General features: G+C 44.8%; 2 protein-coding genes across 2 annotated transcripts; one reads left to right on the forward strand and one right to left on the reverse strand.

Annotated features, from left to right (window-relative positions):
• Window positions 1-862: 862 nt before the first annotated feature.
• Window positions 863-5,369, reverse strand: rpl24 (ribosomal protein L24). The gene is made up of 6 exons (XM_080537359.1): window positions 5,325-5,369; window positions 5,123-5,198; window positions 4,504-4,614; window positions 3,854-3,990; window positions 1,622-1,685; window positions 863-995 (listed from the first exon to the last, which is right to left on the reverse strand). Exons 1-6 carry the CDS (start codon window positions 5,327-5,329, stop codon window positions 915-917), a joined length of 474 nt encoding a protein of 157 aa, XP_080393485.1. The 5' UTR covers window positions 5,330-5,369; the 3' UTR covers window positions 863-914.
• Window positions 5,370-5,991: 622 nt separating this feature from the next.
• On the forward strand, window positions 5,992-15,833 carry cep97 (centrosomal protein 97; the record flags this gene model as incomplete). The annotated part of the gene is made up of 11 exons (XM_080537039.1): window positions 5,992-6,016; window positions 7,134-7,276; window positions 7,653-7,811; window positions 8,705-8,806; window positions 8,965-9,078; window positions 9,280-9,446; window positions 9,929-10,099; window positions 10,502-10,674; window positions 11,025-11,754; window positions 12,984-13,059; window positions 15,282-15,833. 11 exons carry the CDS (start codon window positions 5,992-5,994, stop codon window positions 15,831-15,833), a joined length of 2,412 nt encoding a protein of 803 aa, XP_080393165.1.
• Between the last annotated feature and the right edge of the window lie 620 nt (window positions 15,834-16,453).

The raw sequence follows: 16,453 nt of genomic DNA on the forward strand, positions 1-16,453 counted from the left end.
TGGAGATGGTTTTTTTCTTAACATATTAAGTGGCTATGTAATGGACATGCCCTTACTTGTACTAACACCTGTTTATTGAATTAAAAACTCAGCATAACAGAAGTAGTTTCCAGCTTCATTTCTGAGTAAAAACATTATCAATGTTATCGATTATCATTATCCTTATCAATTATCGATTAACCTGTATATCCTCAATGGCTGGAGATTTTGAAATAACTTGCATAGTGATATGATAAGAGCGGGGGAAAGGTTTACTACAACATATTTGCCATTGGTAATGTATTGTTAAGATACATAACATGTTGTTAGGTTGCATTCTTATTCCCCTCCTAGTCAGTCCAATGTTCAGGGTGAGAATTGTAGTCTGTCTCCCCCTGCTGGTTCTAATGATTACTGCATGATTAACTCCACTGCCAGATACTCAACCAAGATGTAAAGAAGTAGAGCATTTCATGTATGATCCGATAAGAGTTGTGGTGAGGTTAAGCATAGAATTCATTAGTGCAAGAATTATTAACAGCTAGGTGATTAGTAGTGTATTGACAAGTCATTTATCCAACACAAACCACCCAAACCATACCCATCCAATTCTTATCAGGCTTATAAAATGATGTTCTCCAGATCCTTCTAAAGAGACTACTTTCCTGATGGAAAAACAGTTAGTTCTAATCTGAATTGCATTCTCAATTTAGACATTATGCATAGTATTGCCTTTAGTCAGACTGAAAACCTCAATTAGGAAGTCTGTCAGACCCAACTTAAATCTGAAAAGGCCATTGCCAAGCCAATCATCTGCAACAGACAGAAACATTCAACAGAAACTAATACAACCTTCAAAAAACAGGATCACATACAACAAACATCAGTATTTACCAAGAATTTTATTTATAACCAGCATAAGAAAGTTGAACGCTTTAGCGTTTTCCTCCAACGCGTGGTGCGTTAACCTTCATGGTCTTTGCCACCTTGGGTTTGGGTGCAGTCTTGGAAGGAGCCTAGAGGAGATTAAGTGCAGATTAGAAACATGGAGTTCTCTCTCTCTCCCTCCATCCCTCCTTCTGTCTCTCTCTACCTCCCTTTCCTTCTCTCTCACTCTCCCTCGCTCTCTTTCATTCTCCCCTCCCTCTCCCTGTCCCTTCCTTCCCCCTCCCTCTTCCTCTCCCTCTTCCTCCCTCTCTAGACATGGAGACATGGTCTACTTGTATCCCCTTACTGTCATTTTCTAAACCATGATGTGCTTTTTGCCCAACACACAAGTGGTTATATCACAGGAAAAACAACACGTTTTTAAGTAGGTGAAATTCATTTATCATTTGACACAAGCGAACCAATCAAAATGTTCACTTTTATTTTGAAACACGGAAATACACTTCAAAGTTGTTGAAAATCACGACACAAACTCGCTAGTCATGTCAAAATACTGCAATGCAATGGATTCAGTGAGTAATTCCCCACTGCTACCTAATTAACTATAACACTACTTTACATTGTTAGCAGGCTCTCAAAATGAATGAATGAATGAATGAATGAATGGTGTGTGACAAGCTGTGTTAGTTGACTATCTAATTCTAAAACAGAAGAGAGTATGTGAAGGGTAGTGTACGACCAGGGCTGTTCTTACCTTAGCGCTGGTGGCAGAGGGCTTCTTGGTTGCCTGCTTTGCCTTCTTGGCGTCCTTGGCAGCTCTGATGAAAGACAGGGTATATACAGGAATATTGAGGTTAATTTGAAAGTGACAGTTGGATCTAAGTGACAGTTGGATCTAAGTGACAGTTGACACTAGAACAGCCGTGTCTATGTTACCTACTCAGGGTATATACAGGAATCTTGAGGTTAATTTCAATACCTTTCTAAGACTTTTTAAAGACCTTGTCAATATTTTTCCAGACCTCACCGCCACTTCGAGCTGTAACCGTTTACATCGGTGACACCTTTAACTTAACAGTTTTAGTTTGCAATAGACTAGACCACTATCATACAACAGAATTTCCGGTTCATCTTTGTTTTTTAATAAAACTAATAAATGCACGAACTTTTACTAAACGTTTTTAAACCTGCCTTATAACAATTTGCCTTTAATTAAATGGATTTGTAGGAGAGTATGGAGGCTGACCAGTGGTTAAAGAGTCAGAGACATCACAAAGCCAGTACTATGAATCTCCCAGTGGCTCTATGGCTACAGGTGTGGAGTGAGCACTGCCACACAGGCTGTAAGACACAACCTGGTGACAGCACATAACACAGACAGAGACCGCGCACACCGGCCACCCGCAGCCAAACACACAGCCACATCATGTGTCTAATTCAGAACAATACCTACAAAATTCAAAACCTCATAAAATCGTGATAAGACTTTTTAATACTTATTAAGGGTCTTGATTTTCCCCAAATTGATTGATCAACTTTTTATACTTTTCAAGACACCGCGGATACCCTGGAAGGAGGAACAGAGGCTGAACAGACGGCACTAGCAAAAGCTCTACTAACCAACAAAGTTCACTGGCATTGCAAGCACCACAAGTGACAAAAAAGATGCAAATTAAACATATGTACATCTGACACAGCAAACAAACAGGTGGTAAAAAGAACAAAGCTAAACAAAAAATCAGCTCCATGAAATGAGGCCTCTTAAGCCATGCATGTTGCTGTTCAGTGTTTATGTTACGGTACATGTGGGAAAACTAGGGTTAGTGTTAGGTGCTACGTCGACTTGGTACATGCTGGCATGTCTAACCCTAACCTTAACCGTAGAACCCAACACCAACCATAGTTTTCCCATGTACCGCATTCCCACATGTAGCGCAACATTTACACCATCACCAAATAAGACTGTCCCGCTGCCTTGTGCTGTTCAGTATAAATAGTCATGGATACAGCAAGGTCGGAGGTCGGCAGACTATCCATAATGTCTGACTATCCCCAGAATGGGGGGGTTCTATCCCCAGAACTGTTAACTAGAGGATCGCATCAAAACCTTGTTTCTCATCTCCCCTGACCAGTTACATTCAGAAGCACCACTATTGAAAAACTAAATCTCCGGTAGTTTTCACCTGCTTAAGTGAAAGCCTTATATGGAAAACAACATATCTGGTGATGAATTGATGTTGGAACAGGGAAAGTCCTATAAGGTAGGCAATACCACTAACCGCTCACTGTCAAAGCAATAGATATCTGTCCAAACTTTAGGGAGTCGCCAATGTAGGCTATGTAGTATGCAATGCGATTCTGTATGCGTTGTTTAAGAGCAAGACCATTTTAAATAAGAGCAAAAATTGTCATAATGCAATGGCAAAGTTAGAAGACAATTACTCTTTTCTATTTTTACCTCAACTACATTTTGGTGCGATCAAATCATGTGCTGGTGCCACCAAACAAGTTGGTTGTGCGACTGAGGAAAAGCTCAGTCTGTATCTCTGCTATCCACCATTCTGGCATCAAATTTCACAACAACATTCAGGGGCGGCTGTGGCGCAGGAGGTAGAGCCGCCGTCTAATGATCGCAAGGTTGGCAGATCGGCGGTTCGAGCCCCGGCTGGCCACATGTCTGCAAGACACTGAGCGGGCCGGCACCTTACATGGTAGCTTGCCGCCATTGGTGTGTGAATGTGTGTGTGAGAGGCCTTTGTAAAGCGCTTTGGATAAAGGCGCTATGTAAGTGCAGTCCAAAAGCTCAGTCTGGAACTCTGCTATCCACCATTCTGGCATCAAATTTCAAGACAACATTCAAATGTGTCATCGACATGGCTACATAAACTCTGTTGCATCGATTGGATTCCTTATTGTTAAAAAGCAGCTGCAGAGCACGGTGAAGGTGAAGGACGTTTCTGGCGGGTTTAGCCAGGTAGGTACTAACCTGATGGCCTGCTCACGCTGGGCTTTGCGGACCTCAGGCTTCTGGTTCCTCTTGGCCAGGATCTCGGCCAGAGAGGCGCCGGTGATGGCCCTCTGGAACTTCACAGCACGGCGAGTGCGCTTCTTTGTCACCTCTTCCTGTTAGGAGGAAGGAGGACTTGTTCATGGGAGTGTAACGTACAACTGGTTGCAGATAGAAAACATACAGGGCTGACATTTCCTTATGACACATTGAATGACTAGCTTCAACTTCAAATGTCACTTGGGAGGCAGACATTAACCTCTGTTAATACCACATATTCCTAAAAAAACCCTGCCTTATAACAATTTGTCTTGTAATTAAATGGATTTGTAGGAGAGTATGGAGGCTGACCAGTGGTTAAAGAGTCAGAGACATCACAAAGCCAGTACTATGGATCTCCCAGTGGCTCTATGGCTACAGGTGTGGAGTGAGCACTGCCACACAGGCCGTAAGACACAACCTGGTGACGGCACATAACACAGACAGAGACCGCGCACACCGGCCACCCGCAGCCAAAACACACAGCCACATCATGTGAGTGACTTCAATTCAAGGGTATGGGTCTTAAGAGATCCAGTAACATGGTATAGATTAGATACACTACACACACACACAGCTAGTTAACTCACAGATTGGCCCTTCTTGTGCTTGCGCCTGTACAGCACAGTCCAGTTGATCTGTCTGGGGTTCCTCTTGGCCAGGAAAGCAGACTCACACTTTGCATTCAGGAACTGGAAAACCTGGGAGAGACATTTTGATTGATTGATTGATTGATTATACTTTATTGTCCCCGAGGGGAAATTTGTCTTGGGCATGGTACTTTCATGCTTCAAGTGCAACAGAGACGATACATACAACATACAGTAGACAAAGTAAACTTAAGAGTTAAGACCATATTTAACTATCACATTTTGACAACACTGACATGCATAGAGAACAACTGACAGCTGACGTGTTAGAAAGCCGGCAGAACAGATCTGATACACAAGGCCAAGACAAGGGTGCACACACACTCATACGTCAATTATTAGATTACTAAACAGTCTACCCCTCTCTTACCCCTCTCATAAAGGGCCTGGACAACTAGCACACACTCATACGTCAATTACTAGATTACTAAACAGGTCTACCTCATTTCCACATTGCTAGTAGCAGCAGGGCTTGTTACGGTCAAGCACAAGGGACCCAGAAACACTTTATAATATTTGAGGTACACTTTGACACTTGTAGGGAATCAACGCGCTGTACCTTTCCGTCTATCCTGGCGTAGCGGACGCCATGGCCGGGGTATATTTTGTACCCACTGAAACTGCACAACTCGACCCTATAACGGAGTAAGATTCATCATTATTGGAAGATCAACATGTTATTGTGCTAAATAGTATCGTTTTATCAGAAAACGTAGCATTTTAAGGCAACGATGGCAATAGATAATATCCCGTAAACTCACTTCATGATGGCTGAGGGGGGGCGCAAAATCGGAAAGGACGACAGAGGAAACGGAAACGAAGTTATGGGTACTTTTTCCCCCCAAAATTATATAGCTATATTTTTTCCCGTTAGCAAATAATATTCTATAGGGACCATTTGGTTATTGAAATCAGTAGAATAAATATTTTAGTTGTCAATATGATTTGATCTGATCTATTTCCAAATTGATAATTTGGCCAATCAGAATTCGGATCGGTTGCCTGGCGTTGAAACAAGCGGGAAGTAATGGCGATGACAGAGCGGCGGAACGAACGAAACGAACAAATCAACATTGAACAAAATGATGGTATTTAAAATATGTGTATATATATGTATAACCACAGTAGAATTACTAAATTAGATCATTCTGTGGTTTGCAGGTAGCTACTTACCTCGATTGAAAAAAAAATGTTTAACCCGGAGCCGCTACCGTGGTGCACTGCAGTAAAACAGTATTTGTAGTTTTTCTGAAATTGAGCATAACGCTCCGCTACGACACTTCTGATATTTTAGAACTACACTTCCGGTAAATCGACAGTTTTTAACTACATTTCTTCAGCCGTTTTTCTCTGTTGTGTGAGCTGGGCTGGCGAGGAGGTCCATGACAGTTGTGTTGATTCTCAGTCTCGTCTCTGTACTGCGCCAAGATGGGAGTATCAGGTTTGACATTTGGTAAGTCGTGTATATATAACTATGGTATTCGTGGGTTGACAGACACTAAGCCAACGACGAGACACTGATTGAATACCGATATAAAGCTAGTAGGTCAATGTTGTCAATGTTTTGCTCAACGAGTCCAGTTTAGGATACACAAAACATTGACAACATTGACCTACTAGCTTTATATCTGACTTATCGTATAGAGAGAGAGAGAGAGAGAGAGAGAGAGAGAGAAGGAGAGAGAGAGAGAGAGAGGCAGAGAGAGAGAGGCAGAGAGAGAGAGAGACAGAGAGAGAGAGAGAGAAGGAGAGAGAGCAAAAGAGAGGGAGAGAGACACAGTCATCTGATCTGTATTATGCAGAACATCACACAGAAGAGGTTTGAATAAGGGCTATCATCCCTCTCTCTCTCTCCCTCTCCTTCTCTCTCTCTCTCTCTCTCTCTCCTCTCTCTCTGTGTCTCCCTCTCTCTCCCTCTCTCTCTCTCTGTCTGCCTCTCTCTCTCCCTCTCCTTCTCTCTCTCTCTCCTCTCTCTCTCTCTCTCTCTCTCTCTCTCAAAGTCATTTGCGCTGCACAAGATGATGAAGTGAGATGTTTTTAACAACACTGTCACACCCACTAACTATCCTCTTCTCCACACAATCATACTATAGCACTGGTGTAAAATGACGATCTAACAATGAGGTTTATTTTACACACGACTGTCTAAATGTGTACACTCACTGTTATCTACTCTCAAATTATTATTTCCTTAGACTTCATTGAATCATAAATAAATGTGTCTGAAAAAGTTTAGAGTTTAGGCACTTCTCTAAAAATAAAACCTCTGCTAAATCAGGAATACATACAGGACCTATTACAGGTGCATGTTAACATTTGTATCCAATTCAATGAGACTTCCCCTAGTCAGTGTCCTGTTTGACTTGACCTTGTTCTTCTCTTATCTACCTTAAGGTGTGTCTGTAGACACAGTCGATTTATAAGCTTGCCCCCCATGTTATTGTGCACGTTGTATGACTGATATTGTTTCTATGTACTGTGCTCATGGTGATAGCTAGCGTGTGTATGATGGATTGCATCCGTTCAACTCAAAGTTGTTCTCTTCTCGCCTCTCTCCATGTCCATTGTAGGTCCTGTGGTGGACCTCTCGGAACAGGGCCTGCAAAAACTGGAGCCCAGTTTCACCTGCTCCGAGGACACGCACACGCTTATCCTGGACCGAAACCAGATCATGAAACTGGACCACCTGGAGAGGAGCCCGGGCCTCCAACAGGTACTGTAGGTTCTCTCTCTCCAGGTCTCAGAGGAGGTGGTGCTGACGACAAGACATTATGGACATATTTACTGTGTCAATGCACCTCATTGATTTTTACTAGTTGGCTCTGTCTTATCGTCTTGTCTTGCTGTGCTACTTTCTCTCTGTCTCTCTCTCTGTCTCTCTCTCTGTCTCTCTCTCTCTCTCTCTCTCTCTCTCTCTCTCTGTCTCTCTCTCTGTCTCTCTCTCTGTCTCTCTCTCTCTCTCTCTCTCTCTCTCTCTCTCTGTGTCTCTCTCTCTCTCTCTCTCTCTCTCTCTCTCTCTCTCTCTCTCTCTCTCTCTCTCTCTCTCTCTCTCTCTCTCTCTCTCTCTCTCACCTCTGTGGCCTGTGCAGCTGTCTGTTGCTGGTAACCGTCTAGTGAGGATGATGGGTGTGTCCCGGCTGACAGAGCTGAGAGTTCTGAACCTGCCCAATAACAGTATCGGCTACATGGAGGGGCTGAGAGACCTGCCACACCTGGAGTGGCTTAACCTCACGGGCAACAACATCAAGGTATTGGGAGAGGAGCCTCCACAGAGACAGATGTTATGTTATGTTATGTTAATTTTATTTATAATGCGCCCCCCATCCAACTTTTACATCGGCCCGGGGCGCAGCCCGGGTAAAGGAACAGATAAAGAGAAAGACAAGGAACACGGAAAGCAATCAGACACAGAAGACTTAAACGTACATCTCAAGGCATACATTTCACAACAAATAGGGAGTTGACTTAGGGAACATCATTGACAAAGAGGTGGGTTTTTAGCTTGGCTCTAAAGGAGTCCAGAGAGGGGGCAAACTTGATGTCAGAAGGGAGCGCGTTCCACAGGGTCGGTGCCATCACCGCAAAGGCACGGTCACCCTTCCTCTTGAGGTTGGTGCGTGGGACCCTCAGGCTGAGTTGGTCGTCGGACCTGAGCCTGGGTCTGGGCCTTGAGGAGGAAGACTGGTCCAGGAGGTCCTTGATGTAGGGTGGGGCGAGACTGTTGAGAGCTTTATAGACAAAGGTGCAGATCTTGAACTTCACTCTCTTCTTCACTGGGAGCCAGTGAAGGGAGATGAGGACAGGGGAGATGTGGTCCCTCATTTTAGTGCCTGACACCAGCCTGCCAGCGGCATTTTGGACTAGATATAAAACAGATCTGTAACTATAGACTACTCCCACACCAGGACTATTAAGCACAACCTCTCTTCAGCCAGTTAGTTAGTCACTAAGAAAACATTTCTATCCTCCAGTAGCCTTTTTGTGACTAAATGAACAGCCAACTTGTTTAAGTGATAGTATGTATGTTCAAGTCATTTATATTTACAAATCAGTACTGTTAGAATAAACTGACTAACACTAATGGGGTATTGGTCACTCACAAAAAAATCCCCAGACTAAATCGATACACTTTTGCACTCAGGTCATTGAGCAACTCAACAGCTGTGTGGCTCTTCAACACCTGGACCTGTCTGACAACAACATCTCCACCATTGGTGACCTGACCAAGCTGTCGGCTTTAAAGGTGAGAAGACAGCTTTCCAAAAGTTTGGGTGATGATAGAATCATTGCTTGGCATGTTGTCTATTTGATAATGAAAAGCACATGGGGAGTGTATAACGATGTGCAAGCCGGTGTATTGTGCTGACTGTGATTGACATGCTGTCATCATTTCTCTTCAAGACACTTCTGCTTCATGGAAACAGCATCACAACACTACGCACTGTTCCAGCCCACCTACCTGCCCACCTATCCATCCTCTCCCTGGCAGAAAATGAAATTAGAGACCTCAACGAGGTAAAGAAGACCCCTCCATCATCCTGTTCTCTCCGCATTTCTGAAATAGTTAAATGTTCTCAGTCTCTCTCTGTTTTCTTAATTGTGATGATCTCTAACTTGACTCTTTTTGTGTCTCTACTTTGCACTCCACATCTACCTCTCTCTCTCTCTCTCTCTCTCTCTCTCTCTCTCTCTCTATCTCGCTGCTACACCACACAGGTGTCTTACCTGGCACCTCTCCATGAGCTGGAACAACTCTCCGTTATGAGTAACCCCTGCGTCATGGCAACGCCCTCGTTGCCTGGATACGATTACCGGCCGTACGTCACGAGCTGGTGCCTGAGTCTGAAGATCCTGGATGGATACGTGGTGTCCCAGAAGGAAGGGTGAGTCAAGTCATGCTGGTGGAATTCTATTGCCCCCCTTGTACTGTTTCTCTGTTTCTCCCCCCCCAAAAAAAAAAAAAAAAGTTTAGAAGAAGGTGATAGGAGAAGGTTTTTTCTTCTATCAATGGCCCCGGGCCTGAGCTAGATTACTCTTCCTGCAACGAATGGTGGACTGATGATTCACATGCTTAGTATTCAAATGTATTGATTGTAAGTCGCTTTGGAATAAGGCATCTGCTAAATGCCAAAAATGTAAATGTAAATGTAAGTCAACTAGTCACAGGAGAGAAATGGACAGGCGACTGCAAAGTGGCTGGTCCAAATCCAGCCGAATTGTTTTGAGAAGTAGCATGGTGGTAATGTCTTTAGAAACTGGAAGAGCTATTAGGCACCACGCATGTACTGGATTTGTGCGTTTTCAACCGTACTACTACTTTCATTGCTGGCCAGGTCACTGATGAATCTAGTTGATGTGATCCCAGGTTGAAGGCGGAATGGCTGTACAGCCAGGGCAAAGGTCGCTCGTATCGCCCTAGTCAGCATGTCCAGCTGGTCCAGTACCTGGCCACCGTTTGTCCGTTGACCTCCACTGGAGGAGCAGCCCTGGAGACCGCAGAGGACGCCAAGCTGGAGAAGATCCTGAGTAAGCAGAGGTAAGAGAACACCTGGGACACACCTGGGATGGGCCGTCCACACCTTTGCAATGAGGTAGACTACGCTGCATTTCTATTGGTTATGCTCTTGTACTTGACACAGGGAGTTGGTTGGTGGTAGGGGTATACATGTTACGGTGCATGTGGAAATGCGGTACATGTGGGAAAACTAGGGTTAGGGTTAGGTGCTACGGTGCTAGGGTTAAGGTTAGGGGTAGGGTTAGGGTTAGGATTACGGTTGGGGTTAGACATGCCAGCATGTACCAAGTCGACGTAGCACCTAACCCTAACCCTAGTTTTCCCACATGTACCGCATTCCCACATGTACCATAACATACATATATATAACCATCTAGGACAGCTAGAGTGTTGATGTGTTCTATCTGCCTCTGATCCTCTCAGGTTCCACCAGAGGCAACTGCTTCAGCAGACCGAGGGAGGCTCCTCCCCCAAACCCCCCCGCCCCACCCAGCTGAACGTGGAGACACACACTCCTCCCCGCCACACGTCCTCACAAGGTGGCGCCAGAGAAGCAGACGGAGCCACCTCACCTGCTGCACCAAGGAGACAGACAGGTGGGAGATCAGAACCACGTTGTTGAAAGAATAGCCACGTGCTGCAATCTGATCATATATTTGAACGTGAATGTTTAGTGCAAAATTCAGATGCATATTATTCCCTGTATGTGTACTTTAGCCTGTTAAGGGAGTCTGGTGCTCTAAACTCACTAGGGGAGCGGGATCCCTAGTACTGTTTCTCTCTATTCTCTCTGTTTTTCCCCTCTACCTGAGTGTCTGTCTCCACCCATGGGTACACGCAACTGTAGAACTCTCATCTCCCTGCGTGTGTGTGCGTGCGTGTGTGTGTGTGTGTGTGTGTGTGTGTGTGTGCGTGTGTGCGTGTGTGTGCGTGTGTGTGTGTTCAGAGCCGGCGCAGGTGCAGGTGAACACCTGGCTGGGCTGTGATTCCTCTCGTCCCCCCGCCGTCCCTCTGAGCCGTGACGCCCCCAGGCGTGGCGAGGAGCTCCTCTACCTGGAGGACATACTACACACAGACGAGACAGACAAACTCAACGGCAGCCTGCTCTCCTCCGAGTCCACCTTCCTCCCCGTCAACCCGGACCCTGCTGACCCCAACCCACCTCGCTCCGATAGCGAGGACGAGACTGAGACTTTTGAGCCCGACTCCCTGGCACCTGACTGCCCGGCTCGCCGGCCCAAAAACACCACCCACCACTACCCTGCACCTCCACAGAGAGATAGTAGGAAGATGGGGGGGGCAGGGGTAGAAGAAGAAGGGGTGTTGGCTGCTGACAACCTCTTCACCTATACCTCGACCTCAAGTGCTGGTCCACCACCTGTAGCTGTAGTCGTTGACCAATCACAGACTGACAGTGACCCAGTGCTCCAGGGAGCATGCACAGACTGCGGTGCTGTGGAAGTGAAGCCGACGCCAGAACAGGAAGTAGTGCTAATGCCTCCTCCGGACAGGTCCAGCCACTGTGAGGTGGCAGAGAGGGCGGTTGTTAGGATCCAGTCGTGGTGGAGGGGGCTGTACACCCGCCGCTGCCACCCGGTGGCCATGGAGGTGCGGTGCGAGATCCGTCTGCGCAGGATGCAGGAGCACATCGTCTTTCTGTCCAAAGATTTGGAGAGGTTAGGAACCAGGTGTTAATTGCTTTCCTTTTTTAAAGTTATTTTTTCTGAGTGGGGCAGTCCCACTCATATTTTCATTTTTATTGTGACAGAGACAGTAGAGATTTGACAGGAAGGATGGGTGAGAGAGAGAGAAGGGATGACATGCAGGATATGTCCGCGGCCGGAATCGAACCGGGAACCCTGCGATTACATGGTCAGCGCTTAGTCCGCTGCGCCGCGTTAATTGCTTTCCTGACAGCTAGGCTTTTTTAAAAATATTCTCTCAGATTATTGATGAGGAGCTCAACTATTTCACCCCTCCTACAGGTCATGAAAACATTTACTTCCCCTCTACCCCCCCCCCCCCCCTGTACAGTTTCTCTACTGTTAAAAAATATATAATTCTTCCTTCTTCTAGCATTACGACTGCAAACAGCCCCTGGCCTGAGCATAGATTACTTTTTCCTGCTATGACTGGTGGATAGATTATTCACTTACCGGTACTTAGTCAAATGTATTTGTTTAAGTCGCTTTTGGATAAAGGCGTCTGCTAAATGCCAAAAAGGTCAATGTAATGTACAAAACGTGAAAAGACATTTTGTGCTTGCCTCTTACCCAGGTTGGGGTTTAAAGAAGCTTGCCACACGTATATATCTCACATACTTGTCACACAGAGATAAACCAGGGTATCCGCGGTGTCTTGAAAAATATTAAAAGTTGATAAATACATTTTGGGAAAATCAAGACCCTTAATAAGTATTAAAAAGTCTTATCACGATTTTATGAGGTCTTGAATTTTGTAGGTATTTTTCTGAATTAGACTCTGTCCAAAGAGTTTGAGTCCTAAAAACTTTTAGTAAAAGTTCGTGAATTTATTCGTTTTATTAAAAAACAAAGATGAACCAGAAATTCTGTTGTAGGATAGTGGTCTAGTCTATTGCAAACTAAAACTGTTAAGTTAAAGGTGTCACTGATGTAAACGGTTACAGCTCGAAGTGGCGGTGAGGTCTGGAAAAATATTGACAAGGTCTTTAAAAAGTCTTAGAAAGGTATTGAAATTAACCTCAAGATTCCTGTACGGTATATACCCTGAGTAGGTAACATAGACACGGCTGTTCTAGTGTCAACTGTCACTTAGATCCAACTGTCACTTAGATCCAACTGTCACTTTCAAATTAACCTCAAGATTCCTGTATATACCCTGTATGTACCCTGTATGTACAAATGTGTTGTTTCATTGTCTGCAGGGTGCGGCAGCAGCATGAGGAGGAGAGGCTGCAGAGGATGGTTCAGGAGGAGGCTGTGAAGTTCCTGTGGAAGCAGGTCAGTGACGAACGCGGTGATTTAGAACATTCACACCAGAGCAGCAGGCTAGTGGAGGTTGAAATCGGAGGACAGGCTCATTGTAATGCAAGAAATGGAATGGGGAATTGTATCAAACCATCTCCCATCAGACTCCTCTGATTCAAATGATTTCAGTTCTCAGTAAGTCTTTGCCTTCAACTTGACAGACACGTACAGTTAGGTCCGGAAATATTTGGACAGTGACACAATTTCCATAATTTTGGCTCTGTATGCCACCACAATGGATTTGAAATGAAACAATCGAGATGTAATTGAAGTGCAGACTTTCAGCTTTAATTCAAGGGGTTGAACAAAAATATTGTATGAAACGTTTAGGAATTGCAACAATTTTTATACACAGTCGTCCCCTATTTTCAGGAGCTCAAAAGTAATTGGACAAATGAACATAATCATAAATAAAATGTTCATTTTTAATACTTTGTCGAGAATCCTTTGCAGGCGATGACTGCCTGAAGTTTGGAACCCATGGACATCACCAAATGCTGGGTTTCCTCCTTTGTGATGCTTTGCCAGGCATTTACTGCAGCAGTCTTCAGTTGTTGTGTGTTCGTGGGTCTTTCTGCCTTTAGTTTTGTCTTCAGCAAGTGAAATGCATGCTTGATCGGGTTGAGATCAGGTGATTGACTCTGGCCATTGCAGAATATTCCACTTCTTTGCCTTAAAAAACTCCTGTGTTGCTTACGCAGTATATTTTGGGTCATTGTCCACCTGTATTGTGAAGCGCCATCCAATGAACTTTGCTGAATTTGTCTGAATCTGAGCAGACAGAGTTCAGAATTCATCCGTCTGCTTCTGTCTTCTGTCACATCAATAAACACTAGTGACCCAGTGCCATTGGAAGCCATGCATGTCATCACACTGCCTCCACGTTCTTTTACAGATGATGTGGTATGCGTCGGATCATGACGTTCCAAGCCTTCTCCATACTTTTTTCTTCCCATCATTCTGGTACAGGTTGACCTTAGTTTCATCTGTCAAAAGAATGCTGTTCCAGAACAGGGCTGGCTTTTTTAGATGTTTTTTGGGCAAAGTCTAATCAGGCCTTTCTATTATTGAGGCTTATGAATGGCTTGTGGTGAACCCTCTGTATTTGTTCATATGAAGTCTTCCCTTTATGGTACACTTGGATGATGATATGCGTACCTCCTGGAGACTGTTCTTCACTTGGCTGGATGTTGTGAAGGGGTTTTTCTTTACCATGTAAAGGATCCTGTGATCATTCACCATGCTTGTCTTCCATGGACGTCCAGACCTTTTTGTGGTGCCGAGCTCACCAGTGCGTTCTTTTTTTTCTCAGAATGTACCAAACAGTTAATTTGGCCAGTATTAATGTTCCCACTATCTCTCTGATGGATTTTTGTTTTGTTTTTACAGCCTAAGGATGGCCTGTTTCAGTTGCATTGAGAGCTCTGTTGACTGCATGTTGTATGTGTACAGCAACAGCTTCCAAATGCAAATGCCACACTTGGAATCAACTCAGACCTTTTACCTGCTTAATTGATAAAGAAATAATGAAGGAATAGCCCACACTGGCCCATGAAACAGCTTTTGAGTCAATGGACCTATCGCTAAGCCACGCCCCGAAATAGAAATTGTCCAATCATATCACAGCAAAAGTCACTACTGGCAGAAAACTCAGACAAACACTCGGACACACTCGCTAATATCTGTATAATATATTGTTGTAATCTTTAAAATACATGTCTATTACTTGCTGTGAGAAATCAGAAATTTGCCATCTCCCGCCATTGTAAGTCATTGAATGTCATTCAGTCACGGTCAGTCAGTCACTGTCAGTGAAGCGTTGTTTGTTTGTCCGAGTTTTCAAAGGGGGCGTGGCTTTGCGATAGGTCCATTGTCCAATTACTTTTGGTCCCTTGAAAAAGAGGGAGCTATGTATTAAAGAGCTGTAATTCCTAAACCCTTCCTTCAATTTGGATGTGAATACCCTTACCCCAAATGCATTTAAGCCCATATTCATTATATAACTGTAACTTGAAGATGTTTTGGTAAACAGCTAAAATAACAACAATTCTGTCTGTGTCCAAATACATATGGACCTAACTGTATGCCTCATTCAGGCCTAGAATTAGTCTCAGCGCGCACACACACACACTCACACAATACACACACAATACACACACACACACTTTCTCACTGTATTTCCCCTCTCTCTGCAGCTCCAGTCCATGCAGCAGTGGCAGCAGTCAGTCGAGGTGCATCTGGCCAAGGTTACTCAGGCTGGGCTGCAGCATCCTCAAGCCGTGGCCTCTGGGCCTCTTTTTGACCCTGTTCTCCGGCTCCCCCTGCCTGTAGCCTCCAGCACTGCAGACCCGACCTGCACAGATCTCTCCTTCCCCGATTCAGGCTTCCAGTCCACAAGCGAACAACAACAGGGAACTGTGCAAGAGGACACTTTCCTGAGCTGTGGGACGAGCGACTCTCTGGAGACGGTGCGGGCGCTGACCATAGAGGGCGCTGTGGCTACGGCCAGTGGTGGCGGTGGCGGGGTGGACAGTCAGGACTGCAGTCTGCTGGAGCAATACCTCTCCTCTGTACAGCAGAGAGAGGAGGAGGCAGAGGAGGGTGCAGCTAGTGACAGAACAGGGACGCCGCAGCCCCTCTCACCCACCCAAACAGCACAGTCTATCATCTCCCCCCCTCAGAATGGAGTAGAGAGGATAGACAAAGACCCAGAGCCGCCACGATTCACACAGGGAAGTCCGCTCTGAAGTCCCTGTCCACCTGGTCTCCTGTGACACGTCTAAGAGACGTCTCGTAGACTGGTCCACCTGTGCTGGTGAAGGTCATGAATGAAGTTAAGACTTTGATAACCCTAACAGCTACCCATACATAGTTAACGATGGACATGACATCTGTACATGTAAAAGAAATGGCATGTTGACTAAAGGATTGGATAGGTTCAACCCTGACGGCTCATTAATATAATGTGTATAGTATAATATATTGTGTATAGTGTGTGACCTCTGAGATAGGAGTTCAGTGGCTTAGCGCTTATCTGTTGAGACCAGAGCTAATGTACTTTGTATTCTAAGTAATAAAAAAAGATTTCTCTTGCTCTGTGTGTACGTTAACAAAATAAAATGTTTTCTTTACTATGGGTTTTGGAAAGTTACATTTATATGGAAAAAGGTTTTCCTGGCTCAAAATGAGGCGGCGGAGGTGGTGCCAGAGGCGTTTGACATCGGGGGGACCCATGAAGCCAGGCTGTCTGGGGGTCCTTAATGAGCATCAAACACTTCATTTCTTGCTTTCTGGTGAATTTATATGCACCAATTTGTGCCTTTTCTGCATCAATTCATGGTGGAAATGTCATTATTTATGTAAAGGA

The sequence above is a fragment of the Nansenia antarctica genome (assembly GCF_963989245.1).
Source record: "Nansenia antarctica genome assembly, chromosome: 7".
Classification (NCBI taxonomy): domain Eukaryota; kingdom Metazoa; phylum Chordata; class Actinopteri; order Argentiniformes; family Microstomatidae; genus Nansenia; species Nansenia antarctica.

Coding starts and splice junctions, on each gene's coding strand:
- rpl24 (XM_080537359.1), bottom strand. Junction 4,615..5,122: donor ACGCCAGGATAGACGGAAAG/GTACAGCGCGTT, acceptor TGTCTCTCCCAG/GTTTTCCAGTTCCTGAATGC. Junction 996..1,621: donor CCTCTGCCACCAGCGCTAAG/GTAAGAACAGCC, acceptor AATCTCCTCTAG/GCTCCTTCCAAGACTGCACC.